We start from the raw sequence: 19,455 nt of genomic DNA, 5'->3' as shown, positions 1-19,455 counted from the left end.
AATGATCGATGCCAAGTTGACTTTCACCAAGAAGGTGAAAGCATCCTCCACACAAGGTTTCCTGGGAGTCCCTGTTGTCTTCTCACCACTGCAAGTTGGCTGGGCTTGCGGAAGTGGCCTTCCGCAAGCCCAGCCAACCTCGCAGCTCCAACCAGCCTGGACCTCCTTCTATGACATCTGTCATTTCGATCAACTAATCTTAGTTCCTCAAGTTCAGTTGAAAACTTCAGGCATCAGATGAGTTGTCTGACCCACTCTACTGCACCGTTCTTTGGTCAATCCAGAGAAGAAATATAAGGGAAGAAAGAGAAAGGAAGAGGAAGCATAGAGAGAAGAAAAAGACAAGAAGACAGAGGAAGGACGAGGACCCAACCCACCATTCTCACGCACCACGGAGCAGTCTGCGCTCTAGCACCTGCTCACAGAAACCCGGATTTCCAGAGATTATGCCAGTTAAGCTTTCAGCTTAATGTTACATCATGACTTGGAAAGCCAACCAGCATAAGGTTCTGTCTGATGCTTTTTCTTTTACAGATACCGTAAGATGGTTACTGTAAGTTTTTTTCCTTAAAACTACTGTGGATGGGACGCCTGGGTGGCTCAGTTGGTTAAGCGGCTGCCTTCGGCTCAGGTCATGATCCCAGCGTCCGGGGATCGAGTCCCACATCAGGCTCCTTGTTCAGCAGGGAGCCTGCTTCTCCCTCTGCCTCTGCCTGCCACTCTGTCTGCCTGCTCACTCTCTCTGACAAATTAAAAACAAAAAACAAAAAACCTACTGTGGATGGAAGAGGAAAAAGCAATTACAGCCCACAAATGAGGCATCGGGACTCCTACAAGACTGCTCACTCTTCCCTTCCTCTTTTTTCATGATTTACAAACCCTAATAAAACTTCTATAATCTCCCACCGTCGGGAAGTTTTTTGTTTGAAAAGCTTTAAAGATCCCCACTGCCTACAGAAAAAAATATAAACTCAAACCACAGTCAGAGTCCAAAATAATCTGGTGTCAATCTATGTTTCTGATCTTGTTATTAGGTAGGACAGATTTTTTTTTTTTCATATTAAGGTTGCTTGATCATGAGATAATCAAAGTCTGATACACTGTACAGAACAGGGACTGAATGCAGGACACGGGGAGGCTGTGAAGGAGAGTTCAAAGGGAGAAAGCATCCTGGAGTTTGACAAGTGCAGGCCTGTTAACTTGCCCCCAAGCAGCTTGAAAGAAGGCCGACTGATGATAAATATGTGAATTGTAAAGAGAAAACTGGCAAAAGCAGGCTTTTTCTGTTTTAATCATTCCACAATCAACTCAGGCTTGAGACTTCAACTTTCGAGAATTAGGGTACATCCCAGCGGTAATGATTCACTACTGTGATTCATAAAATGGCAGAAAATGAAGAAGTGCAGGGATATGCCCAGCCCGAGGGCTCTCTGCGGAACCACAACAAGAACTTAAATGAAGTTCAGTAAGCAAGCGACATATTCTTTACGGAAAAGAAGTATTAATGCGTAACAAGACGAGAGAACTTGTGACTATGCGAAGAGTGCCCCCAATTTTCGCAGGTCTCTTACCAAAGACACTGAGAAGAACGGTCAACAATCGGGAGAGGACAGCAGAAGCAGGTAGACAGGAACGTTTCCCAAGTTCACGCTTACATTGAGACATTTCCCTCGGCTGCTGTTGCCAAGCTTTCCAATTACAAGTTTGTGATCTTTCCCGGAACCAGTGGTATTTTAAATATTAAATGGAGCGTTTCTTTTCTGCTTTAATTGGCTCTTTGGTGTAAATATTAAATGGTGGTATTAAAAACCAGAATTGCCAAAGGAGGAATGACACAAAACACCTATCGGTGATACATGGGAATAATCTCAAAGGAATGTTTAAGTGAACCTGAACGCCCTTTACCTTTACTGGAATCTCTCGCGGTCACAAAACGGAACTGAAGAGGGACAGCGGTCCTAGGCAGCCAACTCAGCATCGCCCCTGCTGAGGCACCTCTCAATCCAGGAAAAAAGTTTAGTCCTCATTCTTCCCTGACATCACTAAACACAGAAAGTGGGCTCCTATCTAGTAAGTGCTGTCCTGACTATAATCTCTCAACCTCTCTCCTTTCAATCGGTGAGGTATGTTATTATTTTTAAAAGAATTTATTTGAGAGAGTGAGAGAGTGTAAGTGGGGGTAGGGGTGCGGGGAGCAGAGGGACAAGCAGGATCCTGGCTGAGCAGGGAACCAGATGCAGGGCTCCATCTCAGGACCCTGAGATCATGACCAGAGCTGAAGGCAGACGCTTCACCAAGACTGAGCCACTGCGGTTCCCTAATAAGTGAGGTATTTTAAAGTTATATATTCAGAAATATTTATAATCATGGAAGAACAAGGAACAGGTGACACAAGGAGAGATTAAAACTTAGCTTAACCAAAATAAATGCACCAATAACTAAATGAAATAAATCCAAAGTTGGCAGCTTTTCAGAAAAGCCTGAGTCAAGTTTGTGGTTTCTATGACAGCAGATACACATGATTTATGTTTTACACAAATGTCTTTTTTTTTTTTTTAAAAAAAGCTCTTTCTCTTAAAAAAAAATGTAATTACCAGATTGAAATAAAATCACTTCCTTAACACACACAGTATGTCAGGAGAACTACTGGTTTCAATGCTGGAAGGTGAAATTTCCTTAGCACGTTTCCTAACATTCTCCAAGAACTCTGCATACCATCTGTGCACTTCTTTTTGATAATAAGAATTCTTATTTCTTTTTAGTATTTTATTTAGCATTGGAAAAAAAAAAGGGAAGTCACTTGATATATATAGGGAGAGGAGAAGTCACGTTGAGCAACAGACATCTGGGACAAGTTGTGGCTTTGTGAATCTCAGACTCTGATTCCATATGTGTAAACTGAACATTCACAAATAATTTTAATATCCTCCTTTATAATTATCCTTATCTAAAATGTACTATATTAAATATTTCATTTAAAAAAACATGGTTTTCTGGAAAAAGTCAGAAAGAAAATATTCATTAAATTCAAAATAAGCACCACCATTATTGTATAACATAAAGGAAAACTGGCCATGAGTATCACTGATACTAATCATCGTAAGCAAATATACTATCATCTAATTATGGTAGAATAATAATGAATAACCAAATTGATAAGAAGATTTATCAGATTTGTGTCCATGATAGGTCAACACTGGCTGAATTACTCACTGTAAAAATGAAATTTCAATTGGCTCAGAGGAATTCATTAATGGGATTATTTAAATGCTAAACTCTGGGAATTATATTCCAAATACTGTGCAGTTCTACTTACTCTTCACAAACAAGAGATTTTTAGGTTAAAAATTTGTGATTGGGGAGGCGCCTGAGTTGCTTAGTCGTTAAGTGTCTGCCTCAGGCTTAGGTCATGATCCCAGAGTCCTGGGATCGAGCCCCGCGTCCCGCGTCGGGCTCCCTGCTCAGCGGGAAGCCTGCTTCTCCCTCTCCCACTCCCTTTGCTTGTGTTCTCTCTCTTCCTGTGTCTTTCTCTGTCAAATAAATAAATAAAATCTTTTTTAAAAAAAAAATTGTGATTGGGGTCCTTGGGTGGCTCAGTCAGTTGAGCATCTGACTCTTGATTCCTCTTAGGTTATGATCTCAGGGTTGTGAGATTAGGTCCTCTGTGGGCTCCATGCTGGGCATGGAGCCTGCTTAAGATCTCTCTCCCTCCCTCTGCCCTACCTCCACCCCATCTAAAAAAAAAAAAAAAATTGTTACACTTCTAATTCTTAAAAAAAAATTCAGCAATTCCATATATATCACCCAGTGCTCATCACAAGACACCTGAAACTAATATAACACTGTATGTTAACTATATTGTAATTAAAATAAAAGTTTAATTAAAAAAAAAAAGGAAAAAAAAACCCAAGCACCTACCTGTTCAGCATGTGTACTGGACAATAACTGGGACCATGACACACATATTTTAGATTTTAAAAAGACTACAGAGAGATGAAAAAAATGCAACTTCCAACTCTACAGCACTGAATGCCACAAAATGAAACTTTCTAAAGTGATAGCAATTACTTTATTTACAACCAGGAGTCCGAAAACAATAGAGAAATAAAATGAAATCTCTTTTTTTAAGATTTTATTTATTTGTCAGAGAGAGAGAACGAGCACAAGCAGGATAACTGTAAGGCAGAGCAAGCAGAGGGAGACGCAGACTCCCCACTGAGCAGGAAAACCTGATGCAGGACTCGATCCCAGGACCCCTGGGGTCATGACCTGAGCCGAAGGCGGCGGCTTAACCCACTGAGCCACCCAGGCATTCCTAAAATGAAACGACTTAAAACAGATGTCACATAATGAATTATTAAAGATAGGTTTGCTCAAATTTTTAAAAATTTTTATTTATTTGACAGAGAGTGAGAGAGCACAAGCAGGGGGAGCAGCAGAAGGGGAGGGAGAAAGAGACTCCCCGCTGAGCAGGGAGACCAAAGTGGGGCTTGGTCCCAGGACGGTGAGATCATGACCTGGGCCCAAGGCAGACGCCCAACCGTCCGAGTCACCCAGATGTCCCACTTCTCAAATGCTTTAGGAAAATGCTTTAGGAAATTGAATGCTTTAGGAATGAATGCTTTAGGAACATACCCAAAACTTGAATGCTTTAGGAAAATACCCAAAACGGGGCTCAAGACCATTCATTGCTAAGGGAAACAAAATGCATCACAAAAGAATTAGTAGACTGTCACGCTGATCTCACTATGAAAGCAATGGGCTATCTATTTATTATCTGCAGGCTGGGGAAGTAGCCGTTTATCAAGGTGGTGCCCAAGTGGAAGATTAGGCTGGGGAGAGAGCCTGGCGACAGTGCCCCACAGCCTCGGTCTGACCCCCCACTGTCACCAAGTCACTTTGAGTCTTAGGAACACCAAGTGGCTTGGATGGTTTGAAGAGCACGTAACGGAGGACACCTCTGTGGTCCTGAAGGCCAATCAGATATCTGATCAGAATGGGGGCTGGCAGCTTGGGGAATGGACTAAGTTGTACATGAAAGAATGAACACAGAAAAGAAATTATACAGAGAACGTAAAGGAAGGAGAGAAGTGAGCAGGCCCGAACTACCGACATGGGGCCCCAGTCCCTCTCACCAGGAAACAAGAGTAAGTTGTGGTTACTCACTCAATGTCTGCAGGGGAGGGCAGGGTTATTTCCAAATCCTTCCCCTGCAACGTTATACACACCACCATGAATCCCTTCTGCAGTTTTCTTAGTCTTTCCCAAGGAAGAAATTAAAACAATATTCCATACACACAAATTATAAACTTATTTTTATATAAGTTTGGGAGTGCAAATTTAAGTCATAAATGCAAAATAAAGCTCAACTTCATGTCTTAGATTTCTTTTTAAATATCTCATACACTCATTAGAGGTTAACACAAATGCTTAATAAAATACTATAGTGTAATTTAAAAGAGCGGTGTGGGGGATGGGTGGGAGGAAGACATTCTAGCGCACGGGTGAGGCTGCCGCCCAGCCCGTCTGCTCAGCCCCTGCGTCCCTGGCCACACACCCGACAATTCTCCTGCCATTTCCAGGCCATCTGACTTTCCATTTTGTCTTATTTTCCCCCTTGCATGACAGTGTCTCTTTACAAAACAAGGAGAATATCTCCCGTTATTTTTAGTAAGTCCAACTTCATTTTTTTGGTCGTTTTTTTCCTACTATCAGTTCGACTATTAAGGTGATTTTTTAAAATGCTAACAAGAAACTCAGCTACAACTTTCACCAAAATTACCTTGAAAATGAAGACAAACTGGCCCCTTTGAATTAATAAGGGAGCAGCACGAGACAGAACTGACATAGTTAAATGAAATTTGGAGACAACTGAATGTGATCCAAATCCAAACATGACCTTTTTCCTAAAAAGTTGTTTCAGAAAAGTGAGAGCAGTAGGGGAGGGGAAATAACACTTACAAGTCCACTTATGGCTACAATCCAGATGTAGGAACCAGAGGTGAAAAGCTATAAAAGAAAAAAAAAAGGCAACTAAAAATGAAATTCAACCGCCAGTCACAGCATATTTTTGTTTTATAGAACTACAGTGATAACCATTGACATATGAATCATGTATCTTTTAATATAAACAAGAAAATTAATAAATATCAATTTTCTCACCCAAAAGAAAATAATACATTATTTTTTTCTTCTTTAACCAAGCTCTCAGCCTTCCCATAGCCAAAAATAGACTGGCTGAATCTGGTCCACTCCCATGCAAAGAAAAATAAGTGAAATTCAAGCAAATTTTTCTTTACAAATGGACATTAATTGACTTAGAGTAAAACAGCACATACAAAGAAATTATTACAATCAACAACGTACAAAATATGCAGTCAAGCGTCCCATGCTTGGTGTTGAGTCATGACAAGTAATTGTAGTTTACCTCATTCTCTCACATTAATTTCTCATCCCTGCGACCCTAAAGTGAGCCGAGCAGACTTCTGCACGGAGGCAGGGCCATGCCCAGTGGTGCTCTGCTGATGCTCTCACTCTAGCTCACTCAGAGAGGTTCACCAACTGTTACTTAGCAAACTAAATAATGGTATCAAAATTTAATTAATGCAGAAGTAATTAGAATTGGGTTTCATAAAATCTCTTGCTTTGTTTTCTAAATCATTTACACACGAGAGTTGTGCTTGGGGTAAAGAAAAAAAAATCGTAAGACATTCAAAGTGTTCCTGAAAGAAAAAGATCTGGAGCCTACTGTTTGCTCATATTTAGATCTTTAGTCGGGAGTATAAGGACTTCTGCTCCTAGAGAAAGAAGCAGGCCCAGAAGTTAACTGCAGATACTGCACTAGATGAAAACCTCGAAGTTCTGCACATTTATCAAGGATATGTATAAAAAGAACCATAAAAAGAAGGCAGATACAAAGGTAAGAGATGACAAAGCACGAGAAGAAAGAAGCTGACAAATTTTGTTCTTAGTGCTACCTCATGTAGAAAGGAGCACTGGCTGCAAATACAAATTTAATCCTTGATCTAAAATTTAATCATTTTTAAAGAAAAGGCGGTGTATAGATACACAATGGAATATTACTCAGCCGTCAAAAATGAAATCTTTTTTTATTATTATTATTAACATATAATATATTATTTGTTTCTGGGGAACATGTCTGTGATTCACCAGTCTTACACAATTCACAGTGCTCCCAGCAGCACATACCCTCCCAGGGTCCACCACCCAGCCACACCGTCCCTCCCATCACCCTCCCCTCCAGCAATCCTCAGCTTGTTTCCTGAAATTAAGTCTCTTACAGCTTGTCTCCATCTCTGGTTTCCACTTGTTTCATTTTTTCCTTTCTTCCCCCATGATCCTCTGCCTTGTTTCTCAAATTCTACGTATCAGTAAGACCATAACTATCCTTCTCTTATCACTCAGCATAATACCCTCTAGTTCCATCCATGTTGTTGCAAATAACAAGATTTCATTTTGATGATGGCTGTGTAATAGTCCATTGTATAGTATATACCTCACCTTCCTTATCCATTTATCTGTTGATGGACATCTGGGCTCTTTCCATAGTTTGGCTATTGCGGACACTGCTACTATAAACATTCGGGTGCACGTGTCCCTTCGGATCACTACATTTGTATCTTTCCAGCAGTGTAATTGCTGGGTCGTAGGGTAGCTCTATTTTCAGCTTTCTGAGGAACCTCCAGAGTTTTCCAGAGTGGCTGCACCAGCTTGCATTCCCACCAACAGTGTAGGAGGGTTCCCCTTTCTCTGCATCTTCGCCAGTATCTGTCATTTCCTGACTTGTTAATTTTAGCCATTCTGACTGGTGTGAGGTGGTATCTCATTGTGGTTTTGATCTGTATTTCCCTGATGCTAAGTGATGTGGAGCACTTATTCATGTGTTTGTTGGTCATGTGGATGTCTTCTTTGCAGAAATATCTGTTCATGTCTTCTGTCCATTTCTTGATTGGATTATTTGTTCCTTGGGTGTTGAGTTTGATAAATTCTCTCTATATTTTTAGATACTAGCCCTTTCTTTATCTGATATGTCATTTGCAGAAAAAATGAAATCTTGCTATCTGCAATGACGTGAATGCAACTAGAGGATATTATACTAAGCAAAATAAATCAAATCGTGGAAAGACAATTATATGATTTCATTCATATGTGGAATTTAAGAAACAAAACAGAGGAACATAAAGGAAAGGAAGGGAAAAAAACCCAAGACATAATTGGAGAAGACAAACTATAAAAGACTATTAACCACAGGAAACAAACTGAGGGTTGCTGGAGGGGAGGGGGCTGGTAACTGGGTGACGGGCATTAAGGGGGCACATGATGTAATGAGCACGGGGTGTTATATACAACTGATGAGCCAGTGAACTCTACCTTTAAAACTAATAATACACTCTCTGTTAATTTAATTTAAATTTTAAAAAATCAACCCTTTTACCTAACATGGATGCTTGCTAAGTATACACGACTCTGAAAATAACAAGGATGAGAATAATGTGGACAAACAGTTTTCTGTAGCCTTATTCGAAAAGTACAAGGAATAATAAAATAGCTAACACTTTCTTTTTGCTGTTTTGTTTCATTTTTGTTTTCAGCTAACACTTCCATGACACCTACTATGTGCCAAGCAGTGATCTTAACGCTTTTCATATATTGAACTTTACAGAATACTCCTAAACCCCTTACAAAGTAAGCTCTATTATGAACTCTATTTTAATCACGCAAACTGAAAGGTTAAGCGATTTGCTCCAGATCAGATCGCTGGTGGCTGATGGCACTGGGACTCTACCCATGCGGTCGGCCTCGGCAGCCTAGCGCTCATGACCTCCATGTTTCCTACACAAGCAGGAAGAGCGCATTATTAATTTCATCCATAAGAAGTTATTTCCATTGGACTCTTAAGTCACTCATCTTATTGCATGTTTGGCTCCAGTTGTGTCTGCTCGTGTTTTTAACAGTGTGTATGTCTTTTTCTCATTGCCAGGTTCCTTGAGGTCAGGTGCTACAACTCATTTCATGCTCCACAGCCCCTGGTTTCTCAAGCCATTAGATACCTTCCCAAACATTTCTGTTCTTCTGATAATAATTAAAATCACTCAAATCATTCCCTCATTCCCTCCTTCATTCATCCAATGTCCCTGGCATCAAAAAGTTGTTATGCAGGAGACGGAAAGGCATAGGAACATGTGTGAAGGTCCAGGGAGGACAGAGGTAGGGAAAGAATAGAACTTTGAGAATATGGGGTTCACTTCATTTCAAGGTGGGGAGGGGGTGCGAGTAGGTACTAGACAGGCAGAAAGAACCCTGGAGACCACTCATGCTAAGGACGTCAGATGTTATCAAGACGCCAAAGAGGCATCTCCACCCCCACTTTCTGATACCAGTTTATATCTCACCAATAAATAAATAAATAAATAAAATTCACAATCTCAGAAAAACCAACAGTGGCAGCTAGAGAGACATGAATTAGTTAATTACAGGAACCGACTCACTTAGTTCTTACTATCTGTTTGGATTACCCTAACTATCTCTAATCCTTCCGGTGACCTAGTAAGACACACAGGGTTATTAGCCCTTTACAGATGGGCACATGGGCACAGAAAAGGAATCAAGCAAACCACTACCAGAGCGAGCAATCAGACCAAAATGCACTTGGCACCAAAGACTTTCCACAGTACCACTCAATTCCTACGTCATAACAAATAAAACAACATTTTTCATTCTCTAAAGCTCTGTAACTTCAGAGTTGGCGGGAACTAGAGGATCAACATGAGGCTCAACTTGACCTAAGGCCCAGGCTAGTGGGTGCCATGCTAGAACTAGAACTTGGGTGTCCTGCCCCTCATCCAGAGGACTCTGCTACCGCTGCCTTCTGCCTTCTGCTGTAACATCTTCTCAGAAAGTAACCAAGCCACAGCAAATCCTAGTAAGAAGAATGAACTGCAGAAAGAGGCTATTAGGTGCTGTGAGCACTCGCGAGGATAAGGGAGAGTTAACGGCATGCAGGTTGAGAGATGAAGAATAAACATTTCAGGAGAAACAGTTGTAAAAGTGGCGAGGAAACACCCACCCCAGATGAGCCACTGATAACACCTGACAGCGCACTACACAAGTTGGAGGAAATACCAAAGGTTAAAAGGGGAGGGAGGAGGGCATTTGACAGAGACATTAGTATCCGGTTTGATACGTGTGGGATAAGGAATGTTATGAGTATTCACAGTGGATCAAAGGCCAAGCTACACATGGTACCACAGGAAACAGCAGAATAAAGTTCACATCAAAAGCTCTGAGAGTGAAAGGAAAGTGACAAGTATCACAGGTAGAAAATGAAAATCACGTATCTTCTGTCACTTGGCCTGGAACCCGGCAGGGATAGGTCGATGGCACTGGGTATTGGTGAACAGAACCTTTTTCCGTTTAAATCAAACAGGGTGCTCAGCTAGCAGGAGCTGCTGACCACCCGCAGGCGCGCGCTGACCGTTTAAATCAAACAGTAAGAACTCTTCACGGTCTTCGTATCAAACCACCTAGCGGACGGGCAGAGCGCCATCGTATCCGTGCGGCATGGGAGCCATAAAGCGGGGCACGCTGGCTGCTTCTTCAGAGCTTTCTTTGTGACGCTGTACTCAATAAAGTAATTTTGACAGTGATTTTCCACTTTCTACCTTTCAACTGTTCTCATTTGTTTCCACTTCATACTGTGATTTTGAAAAGTACTTACACGGAATTACACAATGCCATTAAAATATTTTCCACTGATACAAATTACAGTGAAAGCTCTTATCAGATTTCTAAAGACTGTGAAAGTATTCTAGTACTTTATATACCTTGATGTTCTTGTTCTGTAACACTTCCTTTGAACATCTGATATAGATCATAAAGCCAAACTTATGGGAAAAAAAAAACCACTGTTTTTAAGGACATCAAATGAGAAACAGATCTGGTTAAAGAGATGTGAACATAAAAATGCATACTGTACCTGTAGTCCCAATATGTAAATCAATGTCTTGTTTGTGATGGACAACGGGCCCAAAATTTGTGCCACTTGGATTCTTGGTATGGAGCAATAAAATGGTACAAACAGAGCAAAGACAGGTGCCAGGCTACGCAAAAAAAAAAAAAAAAAAAAAATCACTTTAGTCATATTCAATTTAAAATACCAAGAGCAAATAGATACTTGAAGTAATACTGGTTTTAATTTTATTTCTGTCTGAAGACATGGTCTCAGATATAGAAGGTTTCACCATGTGCATCACATTGAAAATAATTTGTACTTAAAGATAACATTTTTATGAAAACTCTAATTATCTAATACTTATTGATTCTCCCAAAACTACTGCAAATTGGTTCAGCATCTACTAATTAACTGTCAGGCATTGTGAGAAAATTTAAAGTTGCTGCTATGTTTTCTTTCCATGAATGACTTAAATCTAACGAAAGAGTCTGTAACAAAAGCAACAAACATCATTCACCACAGTCACATTCCAAGGCTCATCCCATGCTGTCCACCTTGGTCACCGGAGCATCCGACACGCTTACCACCCTTGCCTTCCCTTCCTCAAACCCCTTCTTCCCCTGCCTTAAAACCTGTTCCTGGGCGCCTGGGCGGCTCAGTTGGTTAAGCGACTGCCTTCAGCTCAGGTCGTAATCCCGGAGTCCTGGGATAGAGTCCTGAATTGGGCTCCCAGCTCCGCAGTGAATCTGCTTCTCCCTGACCCCCACGCCCCATTCATGCTCTCTCTTACTCGCGCTCTCTCAAACAAATAAACAAAATCTTTAAAAAAAAAAAAAAAAAAAAAAAATATATATATATATATATATATGTTCTTGCTGCTCCCCTAGACTTCTCCTAGCCACTCTTCTTCTACCTTCTCGAGGGCCCCACTAGGGCTCTCCTTGCTCCAGTGTCTCCCTGCATCGCCCCAAGCCCTTCTCCGGCATGGACTGTGAGATGGAAGTGAGTTCCCAAACTGTCTGCCTGTCTCTCCCCTCATTATGAAACTCAATTTGATACCTTCAACTTGACAGAGCCAAAAGTCACAAGTGTCTAATTAGAGTCTCATTTCTTTTTAATCCATCTCTAAACCCCGCTGACACACAAAACACTACTCTGATCATGTCACATGCCTGTTTAAAACCCATCCTTCCACAGGCTCCCAGGATCCAAAGAGGAAATGTAAATATAAGCATGAAACAGCAAAGCCCTCCAGTCCTTTCTTATTAGTGTAGTCTCCCACACCTGTCCTCTGCTCCTCTCCCCCCACATTTACTGCCTAAGCCTCTCCCTGGGCACATTAGGCTCTTTTAACTATTCATGGACACAAGTTATTCTTCCAACCTAAATGTCCTTCCCACTTTTCTGCCTAGGAAATACCTACGGTGTATGACAGCTCAATTCTGTCCCACAGGCATCACGCCAACTCCTCGGGGTGGCCAGATGCTCCCTTCTTTGCCCTAAAGCCACCACAGTGTCACTGTCAGAGCAAATCACTGAGTCCCTGGTCACTGTGTGCAAGATGGCAGCCCAAGTTCAGGAGTTCATCTATGTCCATGCATCAGGAGCAGTCTCTGATCTCAAGAAACCAGCTCCAGGACCACACACTCACGCTCCTGCCACGACCAGGCAGGCAGCAGGAATGAGGAGATCGGTCTGGACATACACTTGCACCAACTCTTCATTCGACACTCAGCTTCATGACTCAATCTATCTTTCGTTTTCCCTTGTTTATTTACTTATTTATTGGGGGGGGGGGGTAAGGAGCACCAGTACCTCTTTACCATAAGAAAAATGCAAGAAAGGTTATTACTCCCATTTTTGTGGAAACACAAGACCCTCTGGTGCAAAGTGTTCCCTCCTTTGGTAACGAACGTGTTATTAAAAAATCACTCCCTGTCCTCTCAATTCTGCTTCTAAAAACAAAACGAGAGCAAACATACACCTGACAAAGGTGAAAAATGGCAGCAGTGTCAGTAGCATCTGTAAGAATGCAGCAAATACCCGAATAGGGAAAACCCCAACCGGCAAACACCCAAGTGCCAGACACTGGGTAAGGACTGGAGACCCGGATGTGTGAGATGCAATCTTTCTCAGTTTTGCAAGAGAGATGACAGGGACAGGGCAGCCAAGGTATGTACCCAGCACGCCAGTTCGGCCTCACATGCCTCACTCGGCTGGCCCTCCTCTGAGGCCAAGTACCGAGCAGAGCAGGGAAGGAAATGCATTCTCTTGGGCCCTCCAGCAAGCGGGTGCTCATTTAATGTGGGGCAATATAATAATCCTTATTCTTGAAGAGGTGAATGGTCAGATCCCCCCCCCCAAAATGGGATAGTACTTATGAGCAGAGCCTAGTGGCTTAAGTCTAATCTTTTTTGTTATTTATTTTTAATTGAAGCAAAATTAACATACAGTATTGTGTTAGTTTTAGGTGTACAATATAGGGACTCAAAGCTCCTGTACATTACTCTGTGCTCGTCACAATAAATGTACTATTGTTCTTCCTAGGGTTAGGGTTAGAGTTAGTCTTAGGGGTAGGGTTAGGGACAGGGGTTAGGGGTTAGGGTATGCGCCTTGTGTCCTGCAGTTCAGAGACCTCTCCACAGAATAAAGTCCCAGACTTCTGCTGAGGTGAGAGCAGTCTGTGGCATCCATCCACCCAGCTGAGAAAAGGAGGGTTAAATAGATACTCAATTGGTCCTTCTGTTTTCATGTCTACCTTCACACCCATTTTTCAGATATACTACCAATTCTTAACTGTTTCAGTGCTTCTCCAGGATAACTAGGTTGCTTCTCAGTTTTTCTTATGGTTTGTTCCAGAAGTCACTTTCTCAGCTCTTGGGGGAGGGGCGGGGGGGTGGTTTGGGGTTAGGGTTAGTGGTTAGGGTGTGTGCCTGGTATCCTGCATTTTGGAGACCCTCCAGAGGCTTATGGATAGTTCAGTATTAGCCCTAGGGTCAGGCGTTAGACGTCAAGATTGTGCCTAGTATCCTACAGTTCAGAGACCTCTCCAGAGATTAAAACTCCAGACTTTTACTGGGGTAGGAACAGACATGGCAGCCATCTACTGATCTGAGGCAAGGAGGCAATTTGGTACTCTAAATACTCTTTGAATGGCTATTTGATTGGTCCTTCCGTTTTTATCTCTACCTTCACAACCAATAAAGGTACTCTTAATCTGTTTCACCCAACCCCATACCCACCGTCCCTACAGCAACCACCTGCCTGTTCTCTGAATTTAAGAGGCTCTTCTTCCAACATCTGTCCATCAGTCATCTGAAAATCATTTTTCCCACTTAAAATATCTTTATTTAATCTTCATTTTTGAATGATGATTTTGGTAATTTAATTTTTAAGTTTTTTATTATGTTCAGTTAGATGTTGGAAAATATCATGTACAAGTTGCAAGCATTATCTATGTCATAACAGTAGTTGATTAATTTTGCTTTTAGAAGTAAAAAAAATTAAGAATCTCTTTTTTCATTAGTCTTTGTTTTCTTTGTTCATTTTGTTTAATTCTGCATATGAGTAAAATCATATGGTATTTGTCTTCCTCTAACTTATTTCACTTAGCATTTTACTCTATAGGTCTATCCATGACATTGCAAAGGGTAAGAGCTCATTCTTTTTTCATGGCTAATATTCCTGTGTATGTGTGTGTGTGTGTTTGTACGTGTGCACATGCACGCATGCAACATCTTTATCCATTCATCTATCAATGGACGCTTATGTTGCTTCCATATCTTGGCTATTACAAATACTGTTGCAATAAACATATGGGGTGCATTTATCTTTTTGAATTAGTGTTTTCATTTTCTCTGGGTAAGTACCCAGCAGTGGAATTAATGGATCACAGTAATTCTATTTTTAGTTTTTTAGGGAACCTCCATACTGTTTTCCACAGTAGCTGCACCAATTTGCATTCCCGCCAACAGTGCACAGGGATTCTTTTTTTTTTCCACCCACTTGCCAACACTTGTTATGTCTTATCTTTTCGATTGTAGTTATTCTGACAGATGTAAGATGATATCTCACTGAGGTTTTGATTTGCATGTTCCTAACGACTGAGCCCTTTTTCATGTGTCTATTGGCTGTCTGTATGTCTTCTTTGGAAAAATGTCTGTTCAGATTTTCTGTCCATTTTTTTTTCTGTCCATTTTTTAATCAAATTATTTGTGGGTATTTTGGTGTTGTGATATAGATGTTCTTTGTATTTTCTGGATGTTAACCCCTTATCAGATAAGTCATTTGCAATATCTTTTCCCATTCAGTAGGGTGCCTTGTTGCTTTGTTGATGGTTTCCTTCACTGTGCAAAAACTCTTCATTTTGATGTAGTCCCAATAGTTTATTTTTGCTTTTGTTTCCCTTGCCTGCGGAGACATCTAAAAAAATCTTTCTATAGCCGATGTCAAAGAGATTACTGCTTATGTCTTCTTCGAGGAGGCTGATAGTTTCAGGTCTTACATATAGGTCTAATCCATTTTGAGATTATTTTTATGATCACATTTTAACCAACTATAAGGTTTTAAAAAGTCTCTCATGAGAGGGGCATCTGCGTGGCTTAGTAAGTTTACCCTCCAACTTGTGATTTTGGCTTGGCTGTGATCTCATGGGTCATGATCTCACCGGTTGTGAGATTGAGGAGCCTTACACAAGGCTCCGTGCTCAGCGGGGAGTCTGCCTGAGATTCTTTCCCTGTGCCCCTCCCCCCATCTCTTTTTCAAATAAATAAATCTTTATTTTTTTAAGGTTTTATTTATTTATTTGATAGACACACAGAGAGAGAGAGAGAACATAAGCAGGGAGGAGCAGCAGAGGGAGAAGGAGAAGCAGGCTCTCTGCTGAGCAGGGAGCCTGATGTGGGGCTGGATCCCAGGACTCTGGGATCATGACCTTGAGCCAAAGACAGATTCTTTTTTTTTTTTTTTTTTTTTTTAAAGATTTTATTTATTTATTTGACAGAGAGAGATCACCAGTAGGAGAGAGGAAGGGAAGAGATCACAGAGAGAGAGGAAGGGAAGCAGGCCCCCTGCTGAGCAGAGAGCCCGATGTGGGACTCGATCCCAGGACCCTGAGATCATGACCTGAGCCGAAGGCAGCAGCTTAACCCACTGAGCCACCCAGGCGCCCCCAAAGACAGATTCTTAATCAACAGAGCCACCCAGGTGCCCCATAAATAAATCTTTTAAAAATAAGGTCTCCCAACAGATTACTCTATCAGAAAGCACAATATTTTACTCAGCATTGCATCCTCTGATAGCTCTATAAATCCTTACACATAATTTACTTTCAATATTTGATTGTGAAAACTAACAAAGCAATTTTCACGAACAGTTATTTAAACTGCCATTCTATGGATAGAGAAGATATGGTATGCATACACACACACACACACACACGAGTATTACTCAGCCATCAAAAGTGAAATCTTGCCATTTGCAACAACGTGGATGGTACTAGAGGGTATTATGCTAAACAAAATGTCAATCACAGAAAGATTCATGTGATTTAATTCATAGGTAGGATTTGAGAAGCAAAACAGAGGCGCATAGGGGAAGGGAGGGAGAAATAAAACAAGATGAAATCAGAGGGAGACAAAGCTAAGAGACTCTTAATCACGGGAAACAAACTGAGGGCTGCTGGAGGGGAGGGGAGTGGAGGGCGGGGTAACTGGGTGACGGGCATTAAGGAGGGCACGGGAGGTAGTGAGCACGGGATGTTACATGCAACTGATGAGCCACTGAACTCTACCTCTGAAACTAATAATACACCCTGCGTTAATTAATTGAATTTAAATTAAAAAATAAACTGCCATTCTAAATGCTACAAAAAGAACTGTTTAGTTCCATTTCAACTTGTCAAAACTCAAGCAAAGTTGATTAAGCAGCCGTGTATTCTTTTCATTAAAAAATACAAGTTGGTCACTCCTCGGCTTAAAATCCTCCATTGAGTCCCCACACTAGAGTAAAACCCAGTCTATTTTTTTTTTTTAAGATTTTATTTCTTTATTTGACAGAGAGAGACTCTGTGAGAGACGGAACACAAGCAGGGGGAGTGGGAGAGGGAGCAGCAGGCTCCCCAGAGCAGGGAGCCTGACAAGGGACACAATCCAAGGACCCTGGGCTCATGACCTGAGCCGAAGGCAGACGCTTAACGACTGAGCCACCCAGGCTCCCCAAAAGCCAAACTCTTTACAAAGACCTAAAAGGCCCTGCATCGGGGACCTTGAACTTGGTGTTCTACTACGTGGCCTCCCTGCTGCTCCCTCTGGCTGCTCCCTCCACCCTAGCCCAGCCGGAGTCTCACTCACTGACAGGTATGCCCTAGGGCACGTGCATCTCCTGATGGGGTCTTCTCAGAGACACCATGCACTCCCTCACACCCTTCTGGTCTTTACCCACACAGCTCCTTCTCAGACAAGACAGTTCTCTAGGTCCTCTCCCCAGCACCTAGAACTTCCTAATCTCCTACGTGACTTACTTGTCATCTGTTTGTCTGACTGGAGGGAAACTCCGTGGGGCCTGGGATTTCTGCTGGTTTTGTCTGCTGCTCTATCGCTGCTCTCTAAAACTGTGCCTGGCACAGAAGAGTTGCTCAAAAAATATTTGCTGAATAAATGAATCTCTCTGTAAAATGGCAAACTACACAGAGTTTGTCTTTTGTTTTACAAATGCATCTTGCTTTATCATCTTTAATGGGATGAAAACATATAGTTTCATATACATACTCAAAATATGGCCTGCTGGGCTCTTGGTAATAATAAGAAAGCTCTATTTTAGTTGCATTTGAGGGATCTGACCACAGAACATGTTCTTTGAGGTACTTAATTTATAGAAGTTCTTCTGTTTACACAGTGTGAAGGGTGACATTACAATGGAGAATCTGAGGCCACCATCCCGTCCGAGGCTCTGCTTCAATGTAAACTAACCAAGAAAATACTGATAGGAATTTTAATGACCACAGTTCATGTCTTATACACCAATAAGAGAAGTTTAAAAATTCCTTAGAAGTTATTAATCACTATATAGTTTTAAACGATGACTAAGTACTAGACCACATGTACCCCTAACACAAAAGCACACATTTCAGACTGTGAACATACAGGTTGTTTTGTAGAAATTTCCACTGCTATTTCTATACACACAGACTTCACAAAACATCATGTTATTAGTCACTGACCAGTTTTTCTCTTTTCCTTATTTTGTGATACAACATCTGTTCTGTACACTGTCAACAGTAATTCATACCGCGACTAGCTAACCCTTGGACGCCCTATCTGGCTTAAGCATACGAAGGTGAAGTACAGAAAAGAGGAAAACAGGTTGTAATTCACTCTTTCCTTCCTTCCTTCAACTAACGTCACTAGTATTTCTGGAGTTTCTCCTACATACTCACAACTGTACTTGATAGGGTAAAATACTAGAAAACACTCAGTTCAGGTCACCAATGCCCATCTTGTGTTTTCTACAGCAAAGGACGCAGACTGCACTTCCACAGTCCAACAACAGAAATCCCAGTAACTTTCAAAGACAAGACAGACAAAATTTGTGGGCTCAGGCCATGCTCGCACACTATGTCCCACAGCATCTCACAGGACAACCACCCCACGGCCTTTCCTTTACACACTTGACCACTCTGATAACGCAGCGAAGGGTGGATCCAGTTTGCTACAACATGTAACTAGGTGAGTTCTTCATTACACAACAACGTTTAACTTAATAAAATCTATTTCAAAAATTAAAAACCAAAACACCCCACGAGGATGTCATTTCCACAAACTGAGAAGCTTCTCAACAATGTCTTCTTCATGTTTTCTTCAATCTAAGTTTTAAATAAACTAGTTCTAGAATCTTTTATCATATTCATCCAGCAAATCATAAAATCTCTTTATTTCCCCCTCAGAAGTTTTGCACTAGGAAGTAGCTTGGCGATCATTTACTTCAATGCCTTTATTTTACAGACAGTGAGATGGAGGCCCAAAGAACTGGACGTTGCTGCTCTTCTGACAGTGCTCCCTTATAGATCTTCAGCCTTTTAGAGCTTAGAAGAACCGAGTCCACTTCTAGATGGACTGATACCACTGACGGGCTGAAGCCCCTCGGCCATTCTGACAGATCCTGGAGTGGAAGGTCTGAAGTCAGAGTTACAAATTCTTACCAAAATGATTTAATTCTCTATCATCCCTCAAAATAGTCAACCAGTTTATGTAAGTACTTAAATAAGAAACAGCCTATTCCTTTTTTTTTTATGCTTCTAATTTTTGGGAACTACCTTCATATTTTAATTTGAAAGCTGTCTCTGGTTAACTTCCTCATCCTGGCCTTCCTTCTGTTCTCTGGAAGGTCGACATTTGCAACCTAATGCCTTTTCTGTGAGACAGCTTTCAAAAGCATGAGGGTGATGATCACCTACCTCCCTGCCAAGCCCAAACATTCTCAGTTTA

At 41.4% G+C, this 19,455-nt stretch overlaps 1 protein-coding gene across 2 annotated transcripts in view; it reads right to left on the bottom strand.

Annotated features, from left to right (window-relative positions):
• Nucleotides 1-19,455, bottom strand: part of UBAC2 (UBA domain containing 2) — a 160,975-nt gene that overhangs the window by 55,689 nt on the left and 85,831 nt on the right. Inside the window, exons 5-6 of one of the 2 annotated variants that reach the window (XM_082700827.1) lie at nucleotides 10,997-11,120; nucleotides 5,962-6,009 (exon numbers count right to left, since the gene is read on the bottom strand). In XM_082700827.1, the coding sequence (XP_082556953.1) occupies nucleotides 5,962-6,009; nucleotides 10,997-11,120 (172 nt within the window). The remainder of the gene's footprint in view (nucleotides 1-5,961; nucleotides 6,010-10,996; nucleotides 11,121-19,455) is intronic. The other variant, XM_082700828.1, reaches the window with a different exon arrangement.

Source organism: Mustela nivalis (genome assembly GCF_964662115.1).
Source record: "Mustela nivalis genome assembly, chromosome: 15".
Taxonomy (NCBI): domain Eukaryota; kingdom Metazoa; phylum Chordata; class Mammalia; order Carnivora; family Mustelidae; genus Mustela; species Mustela nivalis.
The sequence above is the reverse complement of the archived record's forward strand: the minus strand, read 5'-3'. Positions and strand labels throughout refer to the sequence as shown.